The 19,519-nt window shown below is 47.1% G+C and overlaps 1 protein-coding gene across 1 annotated transcript in view; it reads left to right on the top strand.

The window, feature by feature from the left end:
- ITGA3 (integrin subunit alpha 3) overlaps positions 1-19,519 on the top strand; it is a 342,715-nt gene that overhangs the window by 227,855 nt on the left and 95,341 nt on the right. Inside the window, exons 5-7 of the mRNA XM_078645244.1 lie at positions 2,114-2,206; positions 7,482-7,686; positions 9,114-9,307. Of these exons, the coding sequence (XP_078501370.1) occupies positions 2,114-2,206; positions 7,482-7,686; positions 9,114-9,307 (492 nt within the window). The remainder of the gene's footprint in view (positions 1-2,113; positions 2,207-7,481; positions 7,687-9,113; positions 9,308-19,519) is intronic.

Raw genomic sequence — 19,519 nt, 5'->3', positions numbered from 1 at the left:
TTTGGTTGACCGTGCACCCTACCCTCGATAAATAGAAGGCCAGGTAATTATATTTGGCCCTGCCATTTAATCCCTCCCCCTTTGTCTTTTCTGAATTACATCTGATATCTACTTCAGGCTTAATTTTCTGTCTGACAAATGACATGCACTACATCAGTAAAGTATCAAATTTATTAGCGAATAATCTTATGGCCCCCAGTTATTTCTGCTAACCCCACCACCTCAAGCAGACATATCAACAGAAAGGTGAGGTTGCTAAACGCCTACCAAATTCTGCGCGGATTTATCAAACAGTGCCAAATGTATTAGAAAATGAACTTTTTTTGAGCACTCTAGTTTTTTAATTACCCCCACCCGATGGATGAACTGAAACATGCCAAAAGTAAGCTATACATGCAAAAGTTATAAGTAAGTGAAAAATGTTTGAACCCCTCCCCTTTACTGAATTTGCACACATTAAAAATACCAGCACTGAGGAAATTTGCTAACTGCCTACCACATTTCGTGGAGATTCCTTAAATAGCGCCAAATTTATTGGGCAATTCATTTTTTTTATGCCTCCTTGAACAATTAATCACACAAAAGGTGATGGGAGGAATGCTTGCAAATAGTCTAACAACTGGCAATCACTCAAAGTAGCATTCCAACTTATTGTTTTTCGTTCCCTGTGCCACTGTAGACAAAGGCCTGCCATATGCAGATCAGCTCTGACTTTGCTCATCCTGGGAACTATCCATCCCAAGCTCCCAGACGAGGCCCCCTCCAGAAGGGAGCATAAGCAAATGGCCTCTGAGTGAGTTATAGCTTGGATCCCATTCCACAGAACATTTTCAGGTTCCGTGTTTGTAGGCGATTTTTAACATGTTTCATAAAGTTTAGTATAGTGGAGGGATTCTTTAGATTTGGAGTGGGTAGAGGACTTCTTGACTGTTTACATGGGTAAAGGAATTCTTCAGGTTTTGTACAAGTGACGGATTTCTTTAGGTTGTGTATGGGTGGAGGACTTCAGGTTTTGTGTAGGTGGAGGACTTCTTGAGGCTTGGTATTGGTGGAGGACCTCTTCAGGTGTTGTGTCAGTGGTGGCCTTCCTTTTGTTTTGGTGTATCTGAAAGGCATCCTCCTGTTCCTAAGGTTAATTATCTATGAAGAGTTGTCAGAAAGCAACCTACATGATTGTTCTTTTCCATTCAGTGTTTTATCTTGTTAGCTGTCTGTTTTTAGGTCGCGCCTGGGCAGCTGTATTCGAGTATGCACTTGAATCCCCACCCACTCTCTACCCATATTTCTCATTGACTTGTGTCATTGTCCTTCATAAATGCTGGCTTCTGTTTCGTTAATAGGCTTGTTAGTCCCTCCTTAGAACCGCTTTGTCTTCATTTGTAACCTTTCATGAGGACTGGCCCTTTTACTTCTGTTGTTGCACGGTACATCTTTTTTAGTCTGTAAACACTATTTTCTTTGAGTTTCTCCTACTGCAGGCACAACATGCTTTCTTGCAACATTCAGCACGCCACACGTGCTTTCACTTTCCAAACAGCCCGGGAAAATGGAAACTGCTTCTTTGAAATGAAATAGGTCTCGCAATTACAATAGTTTGAGCTATTGGCAAAGTAATTGACAATGCCTTTTATTTGTGTTAAGTATCAAAACAGATAAATAAAATGCATTGTCATTTACAATGCCAGTAGCTTAAACTCTCGCAAATGCAAGACCAATTGCATTGTAAATGCTTGTTCACAATAACTCCAGGTTTCCACCACTGCTCTTTCGCCTCATCGCTGATATCTTATTACTGCACACACGCTTTAGATAATTGTCTGCAATTTTAGAGCATTGTGGTAAAACGTATAGACTGTGCTGCAGAAGGAAAAAGCAAATGAGGAAATACTACAGAGATGCACTATTCATTGCCAATGGTGGCCAATTCCCTGTTTTGCAGCATGGAGTGTTAACATGTATGTCGAAACGAGGGTTTACAATAACTCAAAGTTTGATGTTTATGTTTATTTTATTTTTTTACATTACTTCAGCATTATAAATGAGGCAATTTGTCTTCTCTCTGCTTACCTGTCACTCTTCAGGTTCAGTGAATGTTTCACGCTTTCTGTTTCAGGGACTAGTTACGTTGTCCAGAGAGCAGAAACAAGCGAAGTGGGGAAAGAAGTTGTTTCTTATCCATCAAAGGAACTGGCATACTACTACGCAGGTAAAGTCTGATGATCTGCTACCAGTCCAGTAACTACCCAGAAATCTCTGCTTCCACTACTCAGGCGCACGTACCCTTGATACAGTAACCACTGCCTCTGCGTCTCAAGCGCACTTCACACTGACACTGTAACATGCTTCCTCAACACACGCACACTCACCACTGGCACCGGTACAGCTTCCACTCCTCATTCACACTCAATAACGACAGAATAACCACTGCTTCTAACCAAGCACACTTATTACTGACATTCAGCATGCCTTATCTACATAAGCACACTCGCTGCTGGCACACATAGGTGCAGCTTGCACTCCGCAGTCACGCTGACATAGTGATCGCACACTCACTAGTGATACTGGTGAAGCAATCATGCTTCATAAGCACACTCACCACTGGCACCGGTACAGCTTCCACTCCTCATTCACACTCACCATCGACAGAATAACCACTGCTTCTAACCAAGCGCACTTATCACTGACATTCAGCATGCTTCGTCTGCGTAAGCACACTCGCCGCTGGCACACATAGGTGCAGCTTGCACTCCACAGTCACACTGACTTAGTGATCGCACACTCACTAGTGATACTGGTGGAGCAATCATTTAACCTAAGCACACGCACACTCACCACTGGCACCGGTACAGCTTCCACTCCTCATTCACACTCACCATCGACAGAATAACCACTGCTTCTAACCAAGCACACTTATCACTGACATTCAGCATGCTTCGTCTGCGTAAGCACACTCACCACTGACACACAGAGGTCCAGCTTGCACTTCACAGTCACACTGACATAGTGATCGCACACTCACTAGTGATACTGGTGGAGCAATCATGCTTCCTAAGCACACGCACACTCACCACTGGCACCGGTACAGCTTCCACTCCTCATTCACACTCACCATCGACAGAATAAGCGCCGCTTCTAACCAAGCACACTTATCACTGACATTCAGCATGCTTCGTCTGCGTAAGCACACTCACCACTGACACACAGAGGTCCAGCTTGCACTTCACAGTCACACTGACATAGTGATCGCACACTCACTAGTGATACTGGTGGAGCAATCATGCTTCCTAAGCACACGCACACTCACCACTGGCACCGGTACAGCTTCCACTCCTCATTCACACTCACCATCGACAGAATAAGCGCCGCTTCTAACCAAGCACACTTATCACTGACATTCAGCATGCTTCGTCTGCGTAAGCACACTCACCACTGACACACAGAGGTCCAGCTTGCACTTCACAGTCACACTGACATAGTGATCGCACACTCACTAGTGATACTGGTGGAGCAATCATGCTTCCTAAGCACACGCACACTCACCACTGGCACCGGTACAGCTTCCACTCCTCATTCACACTCACCATAGACAGAATAACCACTGCTTCTAACCAAGCACACTTATCACTGACATTCAGCATGCTTCGTCTGCATAAGCACACTCACCACTGGCACACAGAGGTGCAGCTTGCACTTCGCAAGCACACTGACATAGTGATCGCACACTCACTAGTGACACTGACACAGTGATCATGCTTCCTCAACACACGGACACTCACCACTGATATAGTTTCCACTCCTCAAGTACACTCACCACTGCTTTCAAGAAGAGATATTTATCACTCACATAGTGATCGTGCTTCCACAAGCACATTCACCAGTGATAATGAGAACTGACCCAATGGTCTTGCTTTCACACCATCAGCACTCGTCACTGACACAGTGATCGAGCTTCACAACACCAGCACACTCAAAACTGACAGAGCTTCCACACCTTAAGCTCACTCACCACTGACCTGGTGAGCATTCTTCCACTGCAAGACCACACTCACCCCTGGCACCGGTGAATATTGCTTCCAGCTCTCACCTGCCCTATTCTTGAAGAGCCCGTTTAATGTCTTTGAATTGACAGATCAGCCTCTTCTGCTTTACAAGGCAATCCCTTTATCACAGGTATAAATTGTTCTGAATACAATCAGAAGATTGCATGTGATGTCTGTCCAATATACTCTATTTATATTTATTGCTAATCTGCAGCACTTATGTTAGCATCTTTATATTAAGTTAACATGGCATGTGGTTGCTGATGTATTGCAAATGCTGAAGTGCTCAATACACTTGATTTAGCGCAGACCTAGGTGTTTACTGCCTTCAGTTTGAAAACGTGTTCTCCACCGGGGAAGCCAGGTGCTGATTTCCGTTCACATATATTCTATGGCAGGGGTCTTCAAACTGGGGGGGCGGGCCCTCCTAGCGGGCCCTCAAGTGATCGAGGGGGTGGGGAGGGGGCAGGCTCTGACCAAAATACTTATTTTGCTGATAACAGAGCTTTGTTTTCAGTGGGAAAAACGAGTGTCAGTAAGCCGCTCTGTAAATGGTCATCACTAACCTCTTTTGTCAATTATATCCTGGGTGGGGGAAGGTGTGAAAATGTATGGGACTTAGGGACTCCAAATCCCTCACCCCCATTTCTAATAATCACACTGTAGATACTTTTACTTGTTAGTAAGTGCTGCCTAAACAGAATAGTATTTTTGGCAACATGCATTTGATTGTTTTTAAAAAGGTAGCAGAACTTGACTGCAATGTTTAAATAAGTCTAGACTTATTGAAACTTTGCCAATTTAATAGAATAAATGTGGAAAATATTGAGAGGGGCCTGATTTTATTTTGTCACAGGTTTGGGGGGGTCGCAGCATTGATCTGTGGTGAGGGCATTTGAACTTTCATCCTACCATTTCAGTGGTCCCAAAACACTTTTGGTATCTGGGCACCCTATACATTTCTGGGATTTTTGTTGACCCTAGTCCGATTTGCCAGTTAAATCTGTGCTTGGTTGTGTTTCATACTGTTTGAGTGTCAAGGTACATTAGATAGTAGTGGCAAAGGTGGCATCAGGTAGTGTATTTTCTAGTTATTGTTTGTATTGGAGAGGATCTGAGATTCGAGGCACACATAAAAAAACTTACTGCTGTGTGCTTCGGGTCTCTAAAAGCCATGAGAAAGTTCTTCCCGTATCTGCCATCATCAGCTAGAGAGTCGGTTGCTAGAGCTTTAATTTTATCTAGGCTCGACTATGCCAACTCTCTTTTTAGCGGCACTCCAACTTTTTTAGTTGCCCGACTACAGATTATCCAAAATGCGACAGCACGGCTGCTGTATAACATTCCCAGCAGAGAAAGCGTGCGAGCACACCTCAAGGAACTTCATTGGCTGCCGATTGCTCAAAGGATAACTTTTAAAATTCTATCTTTAGCATTTAAGGCAGTCCATGACATGGGACCATCCTATTTAAGAAAAAGATTCAGCCGCTATGTCCCCACACGGCCGCTGCGTTCTGCCGGCTGTAACCTCCTGAGTGTGCCCCGCTTCCAGCGAGTACGACTAGGAGGCTACTCGCTTGCTGTTGTCGCAGCCAGGACTTGGAATGCCCTCCCTCTCTCCTTGAGATCGACTGAAAATTTTGTTTCATTTAAGAAAGCACTAAAAACTCATCTTTTTATAACAGCCTATTAGTGTCATGTTTCTTTTAGTTGGCCACTTGCTTGTTTTTCCTTTTTCGCGCCAGGATACTCTGGAGTAATGGAGCGCGTTATAAAACAGCAAATAATAATAATATTGTAGTTGGTAATCCAGATCCTGCTGTGGATCTGTGTACAGTGCTGTATGAGGGGGGTGTGCCGATAGAATTTGCCTTTTGTGTTAATATTCAGGGTGTTACTGCAGTGTGTTTCTCAGCTTCAGGTGTGTGTGAAACCCAAGACATCTTTGCTCATTGTGTGATTTTGATGCTATTTGATGTGTATGTAGTAGCTTTAAGTTGGCTTCTCCACAATGGCTACTATGTGTGTCATTGAGGTGGTGAAAGCTCAGCTAACGAGATAGTTTGGGGTCATGCTGTCCTGCTAGACAACCTTTGCCCAGCGTCAGATGCAATCCACGCGAAGGGGCAGTGTGGGCAGCATCTAAGGTGTACTGTTTGTAAAGTGTGAGTATAACTTAATCTTGATGTGCTCTGGAAATGGTAAATAATTTGTCAACTTGATGTCTTAAAGCCATCATATGTGAATGAATGTACTAGGGGTGATTTCTAATATGTAACATAGTTGGAGCACTAAGAGTGCATATGGTTTAATCAAGTGTGCTGTTAAAGTGATAATCATTCAGCAAATATATGGCTTCCATCAGTGCTCACGGTCAGACTGGGACAGAAAATGGGCCCAGGCACATAATAAAAGTGGTCCCCTTTCGTGAATTAGAAAGCTAAAAAAAGTGGCCTAGGTTTGCAAATTGGGCAGTTTTGTACTTGTGAAAACACGCTGTACAAGTCTTTTGCAATGAATTGAAGACTGCATGGATGTGAGCTTGCTACAGGCAATGTTTACTTTAATATAAGGGAACTCAACAGCTAAAACCGTATTGGCAGACCATAAAACCAGCCCACAAGCAGCAAAAAAACAGCCCTCACACCGACCTGTCGGGCACTGACTGATTACCCTATAGTGCAGTTCGGTCCTGGCTGGCTGTGTGCCTGATGGTGCCAGGAGTTGTCCACTATGTACTGTTGGACTATGTTGTATTAAAGTTTTATCTAAATATGCAATTGAGATTGCAGACACTTGCCACGTACATGCTTTGGGGCTATATTGTTTGCCTGATGATGCAAGTGGTTGCGTTCAGTGAGTGCTGTTGGTTGTTTTGCTCACTGGCGCCTTTTCTATATAGTGGTATCCTGCAGATAGAATTTTTGGTGTTTGGTTTTAACCGATTACTGCTGTACAGATGATCCGACTTATAAGTTGAAAACAAAACCCTCCAACGATTTTTTAGTAGATGGCGGCAGAGCATAACCAACAATGCAGTTGTAGCGCGTCTCTAAAAAAACACGCCAGCACTGAGATCCTAGCCAAACTCCCAGTGAGAAGACCACTATGGCATGAGATGAGTCACCTGGCTGCTAAGTGGACAAAACACCTGGGGAAGTGAGCAAAGGTCGTCGGGCTCCTGACTGTGCAGAATCAATGCCAACCCAGAGGCCATGATCCCTCAACTGAATCACTTCCGGGGCGGAGCAGCAGCCTCGATCTGTTCAACAGGGCTGGACACCAGTGCATCACCAGAGCGCATGCTGACCTTAGACAGTAGCCTGCATTCACTGTAAGACCCTCCTAATAAATCTGTGATGTCCTCTTTAAAGGCTGTTGTGAACTTTATGTGAACTTATTCCCAGGTTATGGTACACTAACGCGTGTTGCCTTCTTTAGGCTACGCTGTTCAGATGAGCACGGCTGTCCTGAATAAGGACAATAGTACGCTGATTGCTGGAGCCCCGCGTTGGGAACACAAGGGTGCTGTGATGCTGATGAGTGTCGGCAGGAAGGATTTGTACAGTAACCTGGTACTGCTCAATGAGCAAGTTGGCTCCTACTTTGGAAGTGCCCTTGCCCTGGCAGATCTGAATAATGACGGGTGAGTTCCTTTGTTCAACCGTTTGTTTATAAAATGAAGTAACAAGTACTCCATGTAAATCTTATATTGGCATGGTCCTGTCTCATTGGATCTCAAAAAGAGAGGGGCTCCTTCACACCAAAAAGGTAGAGTACCCAATGGATGAAGGTCCGAGAAAATATCATTTTTGGCTAAATCAAACACCTCGGTGTTTGATTTAGCCAAAGAGGATATTTTCTCTGACCTGTCTCATTGGAGACAACAAAGAGTTGTAAACGTGTTCATTACTATGTCTTTTGGTTTTATAGTTGAAGAGTAGAGAACAGGAATTGGGCGTGAGCCCTGCCGACATGGTTGTGTTCCTGAACCAAGCATGGTGACATATTGACCTCTAGTAGAATATGGCGTGACATCTAGTTAAAGAGTAGAATATGGTCTTACGTTAAGCTGGGCTTTGTGTGGTGTTTAAAGATGTTTTGCTTCCCTGAGAGGACTTTGTAGTGGAAGAAACCTTTTGGGGAATAGAGGGAGCAGCACAGGCCATTGACACTAGATTTGTGTGAAAAAGGCTACTTTTATTGAAACAGGTGAACATCACAAATATAAACCCCGGGCCTTTCACCTTACAAAACTATAACCTCACTATACAAATATGTTGGCTATGCTAAACTACACCTCACCCCTGAAAGTCGCCCCCCCCCAACAAACCCTCACCCACAAGTCTTTCCTCCTGTGCTGATCTTCAATAATTGAGACCTTAAACCGCCCATACATTTTTCCTGCAGCTATTAACCTCGAACTAAGCCAACTTCCTAATAAACCTTAAACTTCCAGCCTCGTCCAGGCTTGAGCTTGTCTACCTGTTCCCTTTCTGCCTGGATTGCCGCTATCAACAACAATAAACTTGCCTAACCCATGCCAACTTCTTGGCCAACGGCTCCTGCACCTGCTTCAAAGTGACAACCATACATGCCTTTTATAACCCTTGTACACATGTTTCAACCAGAGCCAACCCCAATGAGCCAATACATGAATAACAGGACTCCTGAACATCTTAATTAAGTAGTTGGCAGGTGGGAAAACGCTCTACAAACTGCTAGTAGCCACAATGTCACCACTATAAAATGGTGGATGGTAGCTGTAAATGGCCCCATATAAACTCCTGGGCTACATTATAACCCAGATCCAGACCAACTCCAGCAGCAGTTGCTGGATTGCTCCATTCCCCAAACTATCCTGGGGGCAGAACTCCCTGTGGTCGGCTGCCCACCAAGACCCTGTTCTCAGGGAATTGAAAATCTGTGCAAGATCTTTGTTTACGTACTTCATAAAGGTTTATTTTGGGGGTGTCTCACCCTTCATATGATGTCTACACATTGTAATCTCTTTTTATGGTAGATTGTATTATAGGGCATCTGCCCCTGTCTGTGATATTTGTCTTCTGGTAGGTGGCAGGACCTGCTGGTCGGAGCTCCCTTTTACTTTGATCGGAAGGAAGAGATTGGCGGAGCTGTCTATGTGTACATCAATGAAGCTGGAAGTTTCCAGAACCAGGCCGAACCATTCGTGGTTGGTCCAAGTGGCTCAGGCTTCGGGTTTGCTGTGGCAAATATTGGTGACATTAACCAAGATGGGTTTCCAGGTAATGTGAAATGTGACATTACATCTAGAAGTGTAAAGGGTGGTAAATACATGGATGTGGGGAGCAGGTACTGTCTGATGACTAACGCCTGTGAAGAGGATGGGCTTTGACTTATGTCCTGCCTTCCCTGTCTTTTGTCCCAAAAATGTATTGCTCCTCTCTACCTCTACCTCCTACTCTACCAATCTCCCACCCTTTTCCTCCGTATCACCTCCTACTGGTTCTGTCCTTGTAACTATCCCCGTTCTCTTTGTCATACCCTCCCCATTCTCTTTAATACCTGCTAAACATTCAAACGTACCCAATTTAGGAGGGAGATTCCTGATATTATAGCTAAAATGTTGATTTCATTTCTAACATGTTTCCATTTGCTCTCCCAAAATATGCCACATTCTTCAGTAAATGAAGGGCTATCTAACTTCGTGCTTCAAAATAAATTGTTCCTACATGTTGACACGTATGACCGTCCATCTTTCATCCCTCTTACGTTTTTGCACTCTGTGGTCTTCTTTCTTTTTCTACTTGGCTTTGCTCATGCTCACTTTGTCTTCGTCCTAGTGCCTCACTGTCTTTCTTCTACTTTCCTTCTCCAATTCCATTAAATCTCTCTGTTTCCTCATAAAATCTACCACCACATTTATTCTTCTTGCTCTCTTCACCCCTCTGCAAACTTTCCCCACTCTTTTTCCTACTTGCTTTACCTCTTTCTCTTTCGGTTTTTTATGAAAAGGTGTTCGAGTACTTCTTGGCATGACAGTGTGAATGCTATGCAGCATGATACTACAATAAGATTGCCATAGAGCACACTAGAATGAACACATTTAGAAGGAACGTCTGAGATCTACTTTCGTCATAAGGGCTGCAGATCTAATTTGTCTACTATACAACACACTCTGGCTAGATTCACACAGAAATTCGAACCCCATGACTCGTAGTGAGAACGTGAATTCATATACATACAAGTTTTAATGATTGCGTATATGGTATAAATGAATTGGCATTTTATAGAGCGCACTGCTACCCACAGGTGGTGTCCTGGCACTAAGCTTAGTTGCAATTCTGAGAAAGCGGTGCAGAGTAACTAATTAAAGAAAATAGGCTTTGATATAGTTCCTTAATTTCAGATAGGGAGGGGTTAAACGGAGTGACAGTAGAAATGTATTCCAAAGGGCGACTGTGAGAAACTGAATGGATCGCATGCTGGTTTGGCTTTCTTGATGAGAGGGACTCTGATAAGTTTAGCGGATCATGATATGAGAGCGCTTGAAGGCAGCAGCGGAGGAGCGCCGCCCCACTGCTCTCTGAGCAGTGCAAAAGGAAAAATAAAATGATAATAGCAACGTTACTATCATTTTATTTATAATACGGAGCCAGATTAGGGCGTGTTGGGCTGGGCTTTCGTCAAAGGGAGGAGGAGTGGTTGGTGCACCATAAGTGCCCATGACAAACTGGTCGCCCAAACCGTCATGTCTACTTAGCGTTTCGCCACCCGGCTGTGTTGCGCAGCCGAGTGGCTTACAGTACCTGTCTTAGCAGCAAACTAAGCCGCTCAGACCAATCACAATTCTGCTGTCAAGTCAGAAATTTGTATAGCGCGCTACTCACCCAGAGGGTCTCAAGGTGCTTAGGGGAGAGGGGTTTGCTACTGATCGAACAGCCAGGTTTTGAGTTGCTTTCTGAAGGAGAGGTGGTTCTGTGTGAGACGGAGGTGGGTGGGGAGGGAGTTCCAGGTCTTGGCCGCCAAGTAGGAGAAGGATCTTCCTCCCATGGTGGCTCTTCGGATGCGTGGAATCGCGGCGAGGGCTTGGTTGGAAGATCGTAGTTGGCGGGTGGGGGTGTAAAAGGTCAGGCGAGTGTTGAGGTATCTGGGTCCTAGGTCGTGGAGGGCCTTGTGTGCGTGGGTGAGGAGACGGAACGTGATTCTCTTGTTGATGGGGAGCCAGTGCAGGTCTCTCAGGTGACCGGATATGTGGTTGAAGCGAGGTATGTCTAGGATGAGTCTAGCGGAGGCGTTCTGAATGCGTTGAAGTCTTTTCTGTAATTTGGTTGTGGTTCCGGCGTAGAGGGTGTTTCCGTAGTCCAGTCGACTGGTGACAAGTGCTTGGGTGACCGTCTTCCTTGTTTCGGTGGGGATCCATCGGAAGATCTTTCGGAGCATGCGTAGGATGTTAAAACATGATGATGAGACGGCGTTGACTTGTCTGGTCATCGAGAGGGTGGAGTCTAGGATGAATCCCAAGTTGCGAGCATGGTCCGTTGGTTTGGGTGTGCTGCCTAGGGCCGGGGGCCACCATGAGTCGTCCCAGGCCGGGGGGGATGATCCTAGGATGAGGACTTCCGTCTTGTCTGAGTTCAGTTTTAGACGGCTGTTCTTCATCTACTCGGCTACGTCTTTCCTCCCTTCGTGCAGGTTGGTTTTGGCGGTGGTTGGGTCTTTGGTGAGGAAGAGGATCAGCTGGGTGTCGTCTGCATAGGAGATGATGTTGAGGTTGTGTTGGCGTGCGAGGGGACTCATGTAGACGTTGAAGAGGGTGGGGCTGAGCGATGATCCTTGTGGTACGCCCCAACTGACTTCGGTGGCCTCTGATCTGAAAGGGGGGAGGCAGACTCTCTGGGTTCTTCCGGCGAGGAACAAGATGATCCAATCCAAGGCTTTATCTTGTATCCCGACGTTCCTGAGGCATTGTACAAGGGTGCGGTGGCAGACTGTGTCGAACGCTGCGGTGAGGTCTAGCAGGATGAGGGCCACTGTTCCCCGTTGTCGAGCAGTGTCCGGATGTCGTCTGTGGCTGCAATGAGGGCGGTCTCGGTGCTGTGGTTGGTTCGGAAACCGGACTGTGAGGGGTCGAGGGAATTGTTAGACTCAAGGAAGGCGGCAAGCTGACTGTTGACGGTCTTCTCTATGACTTTGGCGGGGAATGGGAGGAGCGAGATGGGGCGGTAGTTCTTAAGCTCGGTGGGGTCTGCTGTAGGTTTCTTCAGGAGGGCACTGAGTTCGGCATGTTTCCAGCATTCCGGGAAGGTAGCGGTGTTGAAGGAGCAGTTGATGATGTCCCGGAGTTGGGGGGCGATGATGGAGTTGCCCTTGTTGAAGATGTGATGGGGGCATGGGTCGGTTGGTGATCCGGAGTGGATGGAGTTCATCGTGCGGGTGGTGTCTTCGGTGCTGATCGGGGTCCAGGCGTGAAGGGTGGTGGTGGGGGGCTTTGGTTCTGTGGTTGGGGGAGTGGTCAGGTCACCGAAGCTATTATGTATGTCAGCGATCTTGCTGTGGAAGAATGAGGATAGGGAGCCACAGAGGTCTTGAGAGGGAGTGATGTCGTTGTTGCCGGCGCTGGGATTGGTGAGCTCTTTGACAATGCTGGAGAGTTCCTTGCTATTGTGGGCGTTGTTGTCTAGTCGATCCTTGAATGCTGATTTTTTGGTGGTGCGGATCAGCTGGTGGTGTTTGCGGGTGGCGTTCTTGAAGGCGGTCATGTTGTCTGCGGTTGGGTTTCTTCGCCAGGCTTTCTCGAGGAGCGGCAGTTCTTTTTGGTGTACTTGAGGTCGTCGTTGAACCAAGAGGCTTTTTTGCTTCCTGGCTTGTTGGGAGGGTTTTTCAAGGGTGCTAGTTCGTCAGCGCAGTGGGTGATCCATTGTGCGAGATTGATGGCTGCTTGATTTGGGTCCGTTGGTCTGGCGGGAGGGTTTTTTTTCAGAGATGTGGTGAGCTGGTCGGTGGTAATTTTGTTCCAGCTTCTGCGAGGAACTTGTTGCGGGTGGTGGTGAGTCGTGGTCTTTCTGAAGCTGAAGTGGACGCAGCTGTGGTCTGTCCAGTGGAGTCCCGTGGCGTGATTGAAGGAGATGTGCTTGCTGGAGGAGAAGATTGGGTCGAGTGCGTGTCCGACATAGTGGGTGGGGGTGTTCACTAGTTGTTTGAGTCCGACATTGGTGAGGTTGTCCAGCAGGGTGGCTGTGTTGTTGTCGTTGTTATTCTCCAGGTGGAAGTTGAGGTCACCAAGGAGAATATGGTCATCGGAGGGGAGGGCGTGTGGGCTGACGAAGTCAGCGATGTCTTCGCTGAATTGTGTGCGGGGTCCTGGGGGTCTGTAGATGAGGGTGCCTCTGAGAGTGGTCTTGGGGTCAGTGTGTATCTGGAAGTGGAGATGTTCGGCGGCTATGAGGGTGTCGTCGGGGTTGGTCGTATTGCGGATGGTGTTCTTGTGGACGATGGCGATGCCTCCTCCTGTTTTTTTGATGCGGTCTCTTCGGATGATCTTGTATCCGTCCGGGAAGGCTATGGCGATGTCGGGCGCTGATGAGGCGTTCATCCAGGTTTCCGTGAGGAAGGCGACGTCCGGAGTTGTGGTGTCGAGTAGGTTCCATAGTTCAATGGCGTGTTTGTGGATCGAGCGGTGTTGAGCAGGATGCACTTCAGGTGGTTGTTGTTTGAGCTCTGTTTGGCGTTATTGGTTGTAGTGTGGGTCCTGATGCAGCAGAACTTGCAGGATTGGCAGGTAAAGGGTCCATGGGTACGTCCTGGTGCGGCTCGGTGTCAGTCGGGGAGTCGGCCAGTGTTGAGTGCAGTGAGGGATGCGGCGTCGTATGTTAGGCGGGAAGGGTGGCTTTTGCGGGGGTTAGGGGGTCGGGCGCTGGGCGCGGTCCAGGCGCAGACAGGCTTACCTTTGGCGTGCCTTCGGCGCGCATGGGGCGCGCCCGCTGCGCGTGAACGCTGCGCGTACGCGACTCTGCCATAAGTGGAGAGTGGAGGGGGGCGGAGCGAGGGAGGAGCAGCTGGGAGGCGGGAGCGGGGTGGCGAGGGCGGAGGGTCAGAAGAAGCTGGAAGGAGCGGGGGTGGGGCCGCGGGGGAGCAGCGGCAGGGACGGGCTAAGGCCACAACAAAATGCAGGTCGCTGGCACAAATTAAATCAATGGCGCAAATGGCTGGCACAATTAATGACTAATAACAGTGAACGATACCAGGCAGCAACGAGATACCACACAGTGAATGATACCAGGCAGCAACGAGATACCACGATACCAGGCAGCAACAGGCAGGGAGGGACGAGCTGCGAGTGGAGCGACCGGTTCTGACCAGGTCAGGACGGTCACATTGCTGTCATGCTGGTGACAGTGGCATCGTGATTGGCTGAGGGGAATCTGGGAGCCTGGGTGCTGTTAGGAGCCAGGAACCGAGGGAGTACGGAGGAGAGTCGTTTATTTTTTTTAACCTTTTTCTAACTTCTCCCCACCGGCCTTCACTCCTCACTACCGTTCCCTAAGCACCCACCACTGCTTAAAGGAACCCAAGTAAGAAAAAGAATCAGGGTGTTTGTCGGCTCTAAAGGACCGAATAGCAAAGGCATTGGGCTTTCTATATGCATCTTTTTCCACTGCAAGCCAATGCAAGGCACAAAGGTGGCCCGGTATAGATTCGAATTTCTGGATATCTAGCAGAAGGCAGGCAGCAGCATTCCGAATGCTTTGCAGTCTGAATCTGTTTTTGAGGAAGGCCCAGGTATGCAGAATTGCAATAGTACAAACATGATAAGATGATGGACTGGAATAACATTTTCTACCAATTGTTAGGCAAAAGAGGGAAGACTTTTTCAGACTTTTCAGAGTGAAGATGTCTTTGATGTGTAGTGTTGAAAAGTGAGAGCTGTCAAAAATGATGCCTGAGATTCGAGCCAAGAAGGTGGAGTTCAGAACAAAGAATTGTTATTCATTCAGTCTGAGACTTTCAACATAAACTGCTTTAATCTAGACTTGAGGGCAAATAACTCACACTCAGCTGAGGATCATTTGAGTGTCATCAGCATATGAAAAACACATGAAGCCGTACAGATAATGTTAGCCAGAGATGTAACATACACATTAAATACGGTTGGGCTCAAGACTGAATCATAAAGAACCCAAAATGTAGTTTTAGAGAAATCAGATTGGAAAGGTGAGAGATGTAGCACTCCGGTTCTGTTGAAGAAATAGGAATACAAATTAGTCAAGGGCACGCACTCCCATCCCAACCTCCTGACGTCTGTACGCAGGTATGGGGTTTGAGATCCTGTCGAAGGCGGCAGAGAGTTCTGGTAAGGCAGGATAACAGATTCTCCAGTGTCCAAACATGATCTGATTTCATTTACAATCATCTCTAAAATTGGCTCAGTACTGAAATTGGATCGAAATCCAGACTGATGGGTGTGAAAAGAGTTTGAGGTTTAAAGAAAGGGTGACAATTTCTCAATTACATATGTTTCCAGAATCTTAGAAGGGCCAGGGAGCAAGCACATAGGTTTTAAATTTGAGAGTAGCTCATGGTCGACAGATGGCTCATTTAAAACTGGAACCTACTTCCATCTTTCTGAGACTATTCCTGAGGGAAAATAAAGATTAATAAGAGAAGCGAGCAGAAAGAGCGTTGTGTAGAGATGTAAGAAATTCGGCTGTTGGTTTTTACGTGTTTTTTAAAACCTTTATTTTGCATTTTGAACTTTGCAGTAGTAGTAAATAGAACCACTGTGTACAGCAGGTAGGTATAGGAACGGTTCCCAATAGTGTAGTAGTAATTCTCATTCATTGCCCTAGGAGGTAACGGCAAAGGCACAACCGTACAGCCAGACACGCTCCATCGCGACATGTGGAGGTTCCACTTAGCAAGGGGGACGATGACTCGGAACCATCACTTTCACCACTGTTCGGATCTGAATCCAGGGTCAAGAACATGTCACCCAGATGCTGCTATACAAGGCTTTCATCCCTCCTGCTACATTTCATATGATCCTCATCTGCTAGCATCCATTCTGCCCCGTCCCCAAACTATCTCCGGGGCGTGCTGTCCCATCCAAGTAATGGCCACCCTACATCTAGCTAGACCAGCCATCTCACAGCCTATGGGCAGCCTGATGTCCCCCAGCAAGCAGCATTTTGAAGTTAGCATGGGACTTAGTAATGTGGTACCGACGAGTTCACCCACCACCCGAACCCAAAAATGCAATACTGCGCAGCAGCCCCAGGCCAGTTTAAGGAAGTCTGCCCACTGAATCCCTCACCGAGGGCAGCTGTCAGACCGGAACCGAGATATTCGCCATAGAGTCAAGGGGGTCAGGTAAGAGTGAAGCAAAAAGTTATAATGAACCAGCTCAAAGTGAGCATTGCTCGATAAAGATTGTGTGAGAGTGCATACGCGAGCCCAATCTTTGTCATCAATGGGATCCCCCATGTTCCCCTCCCAAGCCATCTGGGCCCGCACCCCGCCACCAACCACCTCTACCGTCAGGGCTTTATATATCAGTGATATCAAGTGCCTCCCTGACCTACATTACAATGGGGTCCTCAAAGTGTCTGATGTTGTTGGTACCACCGAAAATGTGGTGCAGGTCTGCTTGGCTATCTCTACCAAGCCATCTTAATGCAGAAAGAAATCAGGCCCTAGAACAAACTCCGCCCAGGCATCCTCGAATGAGATAAAGTGCTCATTGGGGTAAATGTCCCCCCTTCTCTCCACACTTGGAAAGACATTGCTTCATCCATCTGTCAGAATGACACCAGTATCCACACTGGCAACTGCTGGTGAAAAGCCACGCGCTGTAATTGGGTTGTTGGTTGATTGGGGTGTGATCCCTGGTCAAGCAGCACCACAATCCTTGTCAGTGTGATGCACAAGCCAACCCTAAATTAACCTGTGCTCAACCCTCTGGTAGCTTGGCACAGAGTAGTCAGGCTTAACGAAGAGGCAATGCGTAAAGTATTTGTACATCATTTCAATCAGTAATAGAGTGAAAATACCACACAAAAAGAACCCTACACCAGATTAGAAAAATGGTGTAAATTTTAATAAATAAAACTAGACCAACACAACAAAAATCCAAACCGCAGAACTGGAGAGATGTAAGTTTGAAGATTTCAAGGAAAACCGTGCCAAAAAAAGCACAAAGCGCCAACAGTGGATATCTGGTCGTGCTGGACCTTGCCACTGTCACAAGTTCAGGCTGAGCATGATGAAGCACAAGCCAGCTTTGGGACCCAGTGAGGCCACTGAACAAAGTAAATCCTAAAGTCCTGGTTGTTGGAGCATTTGAAGGTCTGCATCGAAGATGCGTCACCACCGGAAGCGATGCATCGGTTCTGGGGGGCTGCAATGCGGTGTCTGTCGTCGTCATCGAGGCTGCCGTTGATGAGGTAAATGAGGGCCTGCGCCAAGGATGTATCACGCAGCGGTGATTCTGATAAGGCGGTGGGCCGCGATGTGGGTCTTTGTGAATGGGACGATCCACGCGGGGACAATGATGCATTGGTTCTACCTGGGGTTGAGCCGCGCAGCCGAAAAGATGAGTTGGTTCTGCTGGATCCACAGAGGCTAGCAGAACACCTTAGGCTCACCTCCAGGGATGAAGGACTGGGGTAGCACCACTTGGCAGGGTAGATTCACAGATGGCAGAGTCCAGGTGCTGGGGCCAGGTTGTTTTATCCTTCTGTCCCTGAGGCTCAAGTCAGGAGGCAAGCCCCGTAACCCTTGGAGTCACTTGGGGGTCATGGGTTCAATAGATGCAGGTCCTGTTCTTCTCAGACAGGCAAGAGGGCAGCTGGCCAGCACAGCAGGGTAGCAGTGCTTCAGAGCAGCAGTCCTGCAGAGTGGCAGTCCTTTCAGCAGCACAGCAGTTCTTCCTGGCAGAGTATCCACAGGTCTAGATGTGTACTAAAGAGTTGGTGTCTGAGGGCCAATATTTATACCCAGTTCTGCCTTTCAAGTGGAAACGTTTCTAGAGGCTTACCTTTCAAGTGCACAGGCGTTCTACCTTTCTTGCCCTGACTCCAGAAGAACTACAGGGGGTATGCAGTCCTTTGTGTGGAGGCAGGACACAGCCTATACAAGTGTAAGTGGGGCTGTGCCAATCTCCTCCCTTCCATCCTGCCTGTAATTGCCCATCCAGGCACACCTAAGCCCCCTTTTGTGTGTGGCTGTGCAGGAGTAATACACAAAGTCCAACTGTCAACTACACTCAGTCATGTGACCTAGAGACAGGCTGCAGGTACCAAATAGCTAAGGCAGGAAAATGCAAACTAAAAGTGGCATTTTCAAAATTGCATTTTTAAAACCAGCTTCACTATAAGTTGCTATTTTTCATTACAATTCAAGACACCAAACTTGAACGAGTTACCTGTTCCCATTTAAAGCTTATTAAATATAATGCAGTAGTGAGAAACAATTATAGGAGTTTTTCCCTACCAGGAGATGTAAAACGTGAGAGTAAATGTCCTGTTTTTTATATACTTTGCACCCTGCCCTCAGGGCTATCCAGGGACCTGTCCTAGAGGTGACGTATGAATTGCAAGCATTTACAATGCAATGGTCTCTGCATTGTTAAAGTTAGAGCTATTAGCATTGCTCATGAAATTATTTTTATTTATGTGTTGGTTTTTAAAACATAAATAAATGGCATTATCATTTACAATGCCAATAGCTTAATCGCTCGCAAATGCGAGACCTATTGCATTTGCACCCACACAGAGCCAAACACACAAAGCCACCCACACACACATACAGAGCCACCCACACAGTCATTCACATAGAGCCACCCACACACACAGCCACCTACACACACACACACACAGAGCCACCTACACACACACAGAGCCATCCACACACACAGAGCCACCCCCACATAGAGCCACCTGCAAAAACAGCTACACACACAGAGCCACACACACACACAGAGCCACCAACGCACACACACAGAGCCACTTGCACATAGAGCCACCTACAAAAAAAGCTACACACACAGAGCCTCACACACACAGAGCCACACACACACACAGAGCCACACACACACACAGAGCCACACACACACACAGAGCCACACACACACAGAGCCACACACACAGAGCCACACACACACACAGACACACACACTCACACACACACACAGCCACACACACAGACCGAGCCACACACACAGACCGAGCCACACACACACAGACAGAGCCACACACACACACAGACAGTGCTGTCCTCTCCCTACCAAATGTTGGTCTTCTCCCCATAGAACAACCTTCCAATAAGCTCCTAAACACAAACCGTTTCTCCCAAACTCCATCCACTTTGTTGACACTCCAGATGTTTCTCCGTTCCTTCTTGGCAGAAATAAGACTCCGCCTCCAACGCTTCTCCGCGTGGCTTGCGTTTCCCTCATTATTTAGGGGTTCAAATAATACTTTTCCTCAAAAAGACTGTTG

Source organism: Lissotriton helveticus, chromosome 5_1 (genome assembly GCF_964261635.1).
Source record: "Lissotriton helveticus chromosome 5_1, aLisHel1.1, whole genome shotgun sequence".
NCBI lineage: Eukaryota > Metazoa > Chordata > Amphibia > Caudata > Salamandridae > Lissotriton > Lissotriton helveticus.
Note: the sequence above shows the minus strand (reverse complement) of the source record. Positions and strands in the feature narration are given on the sequence as shown.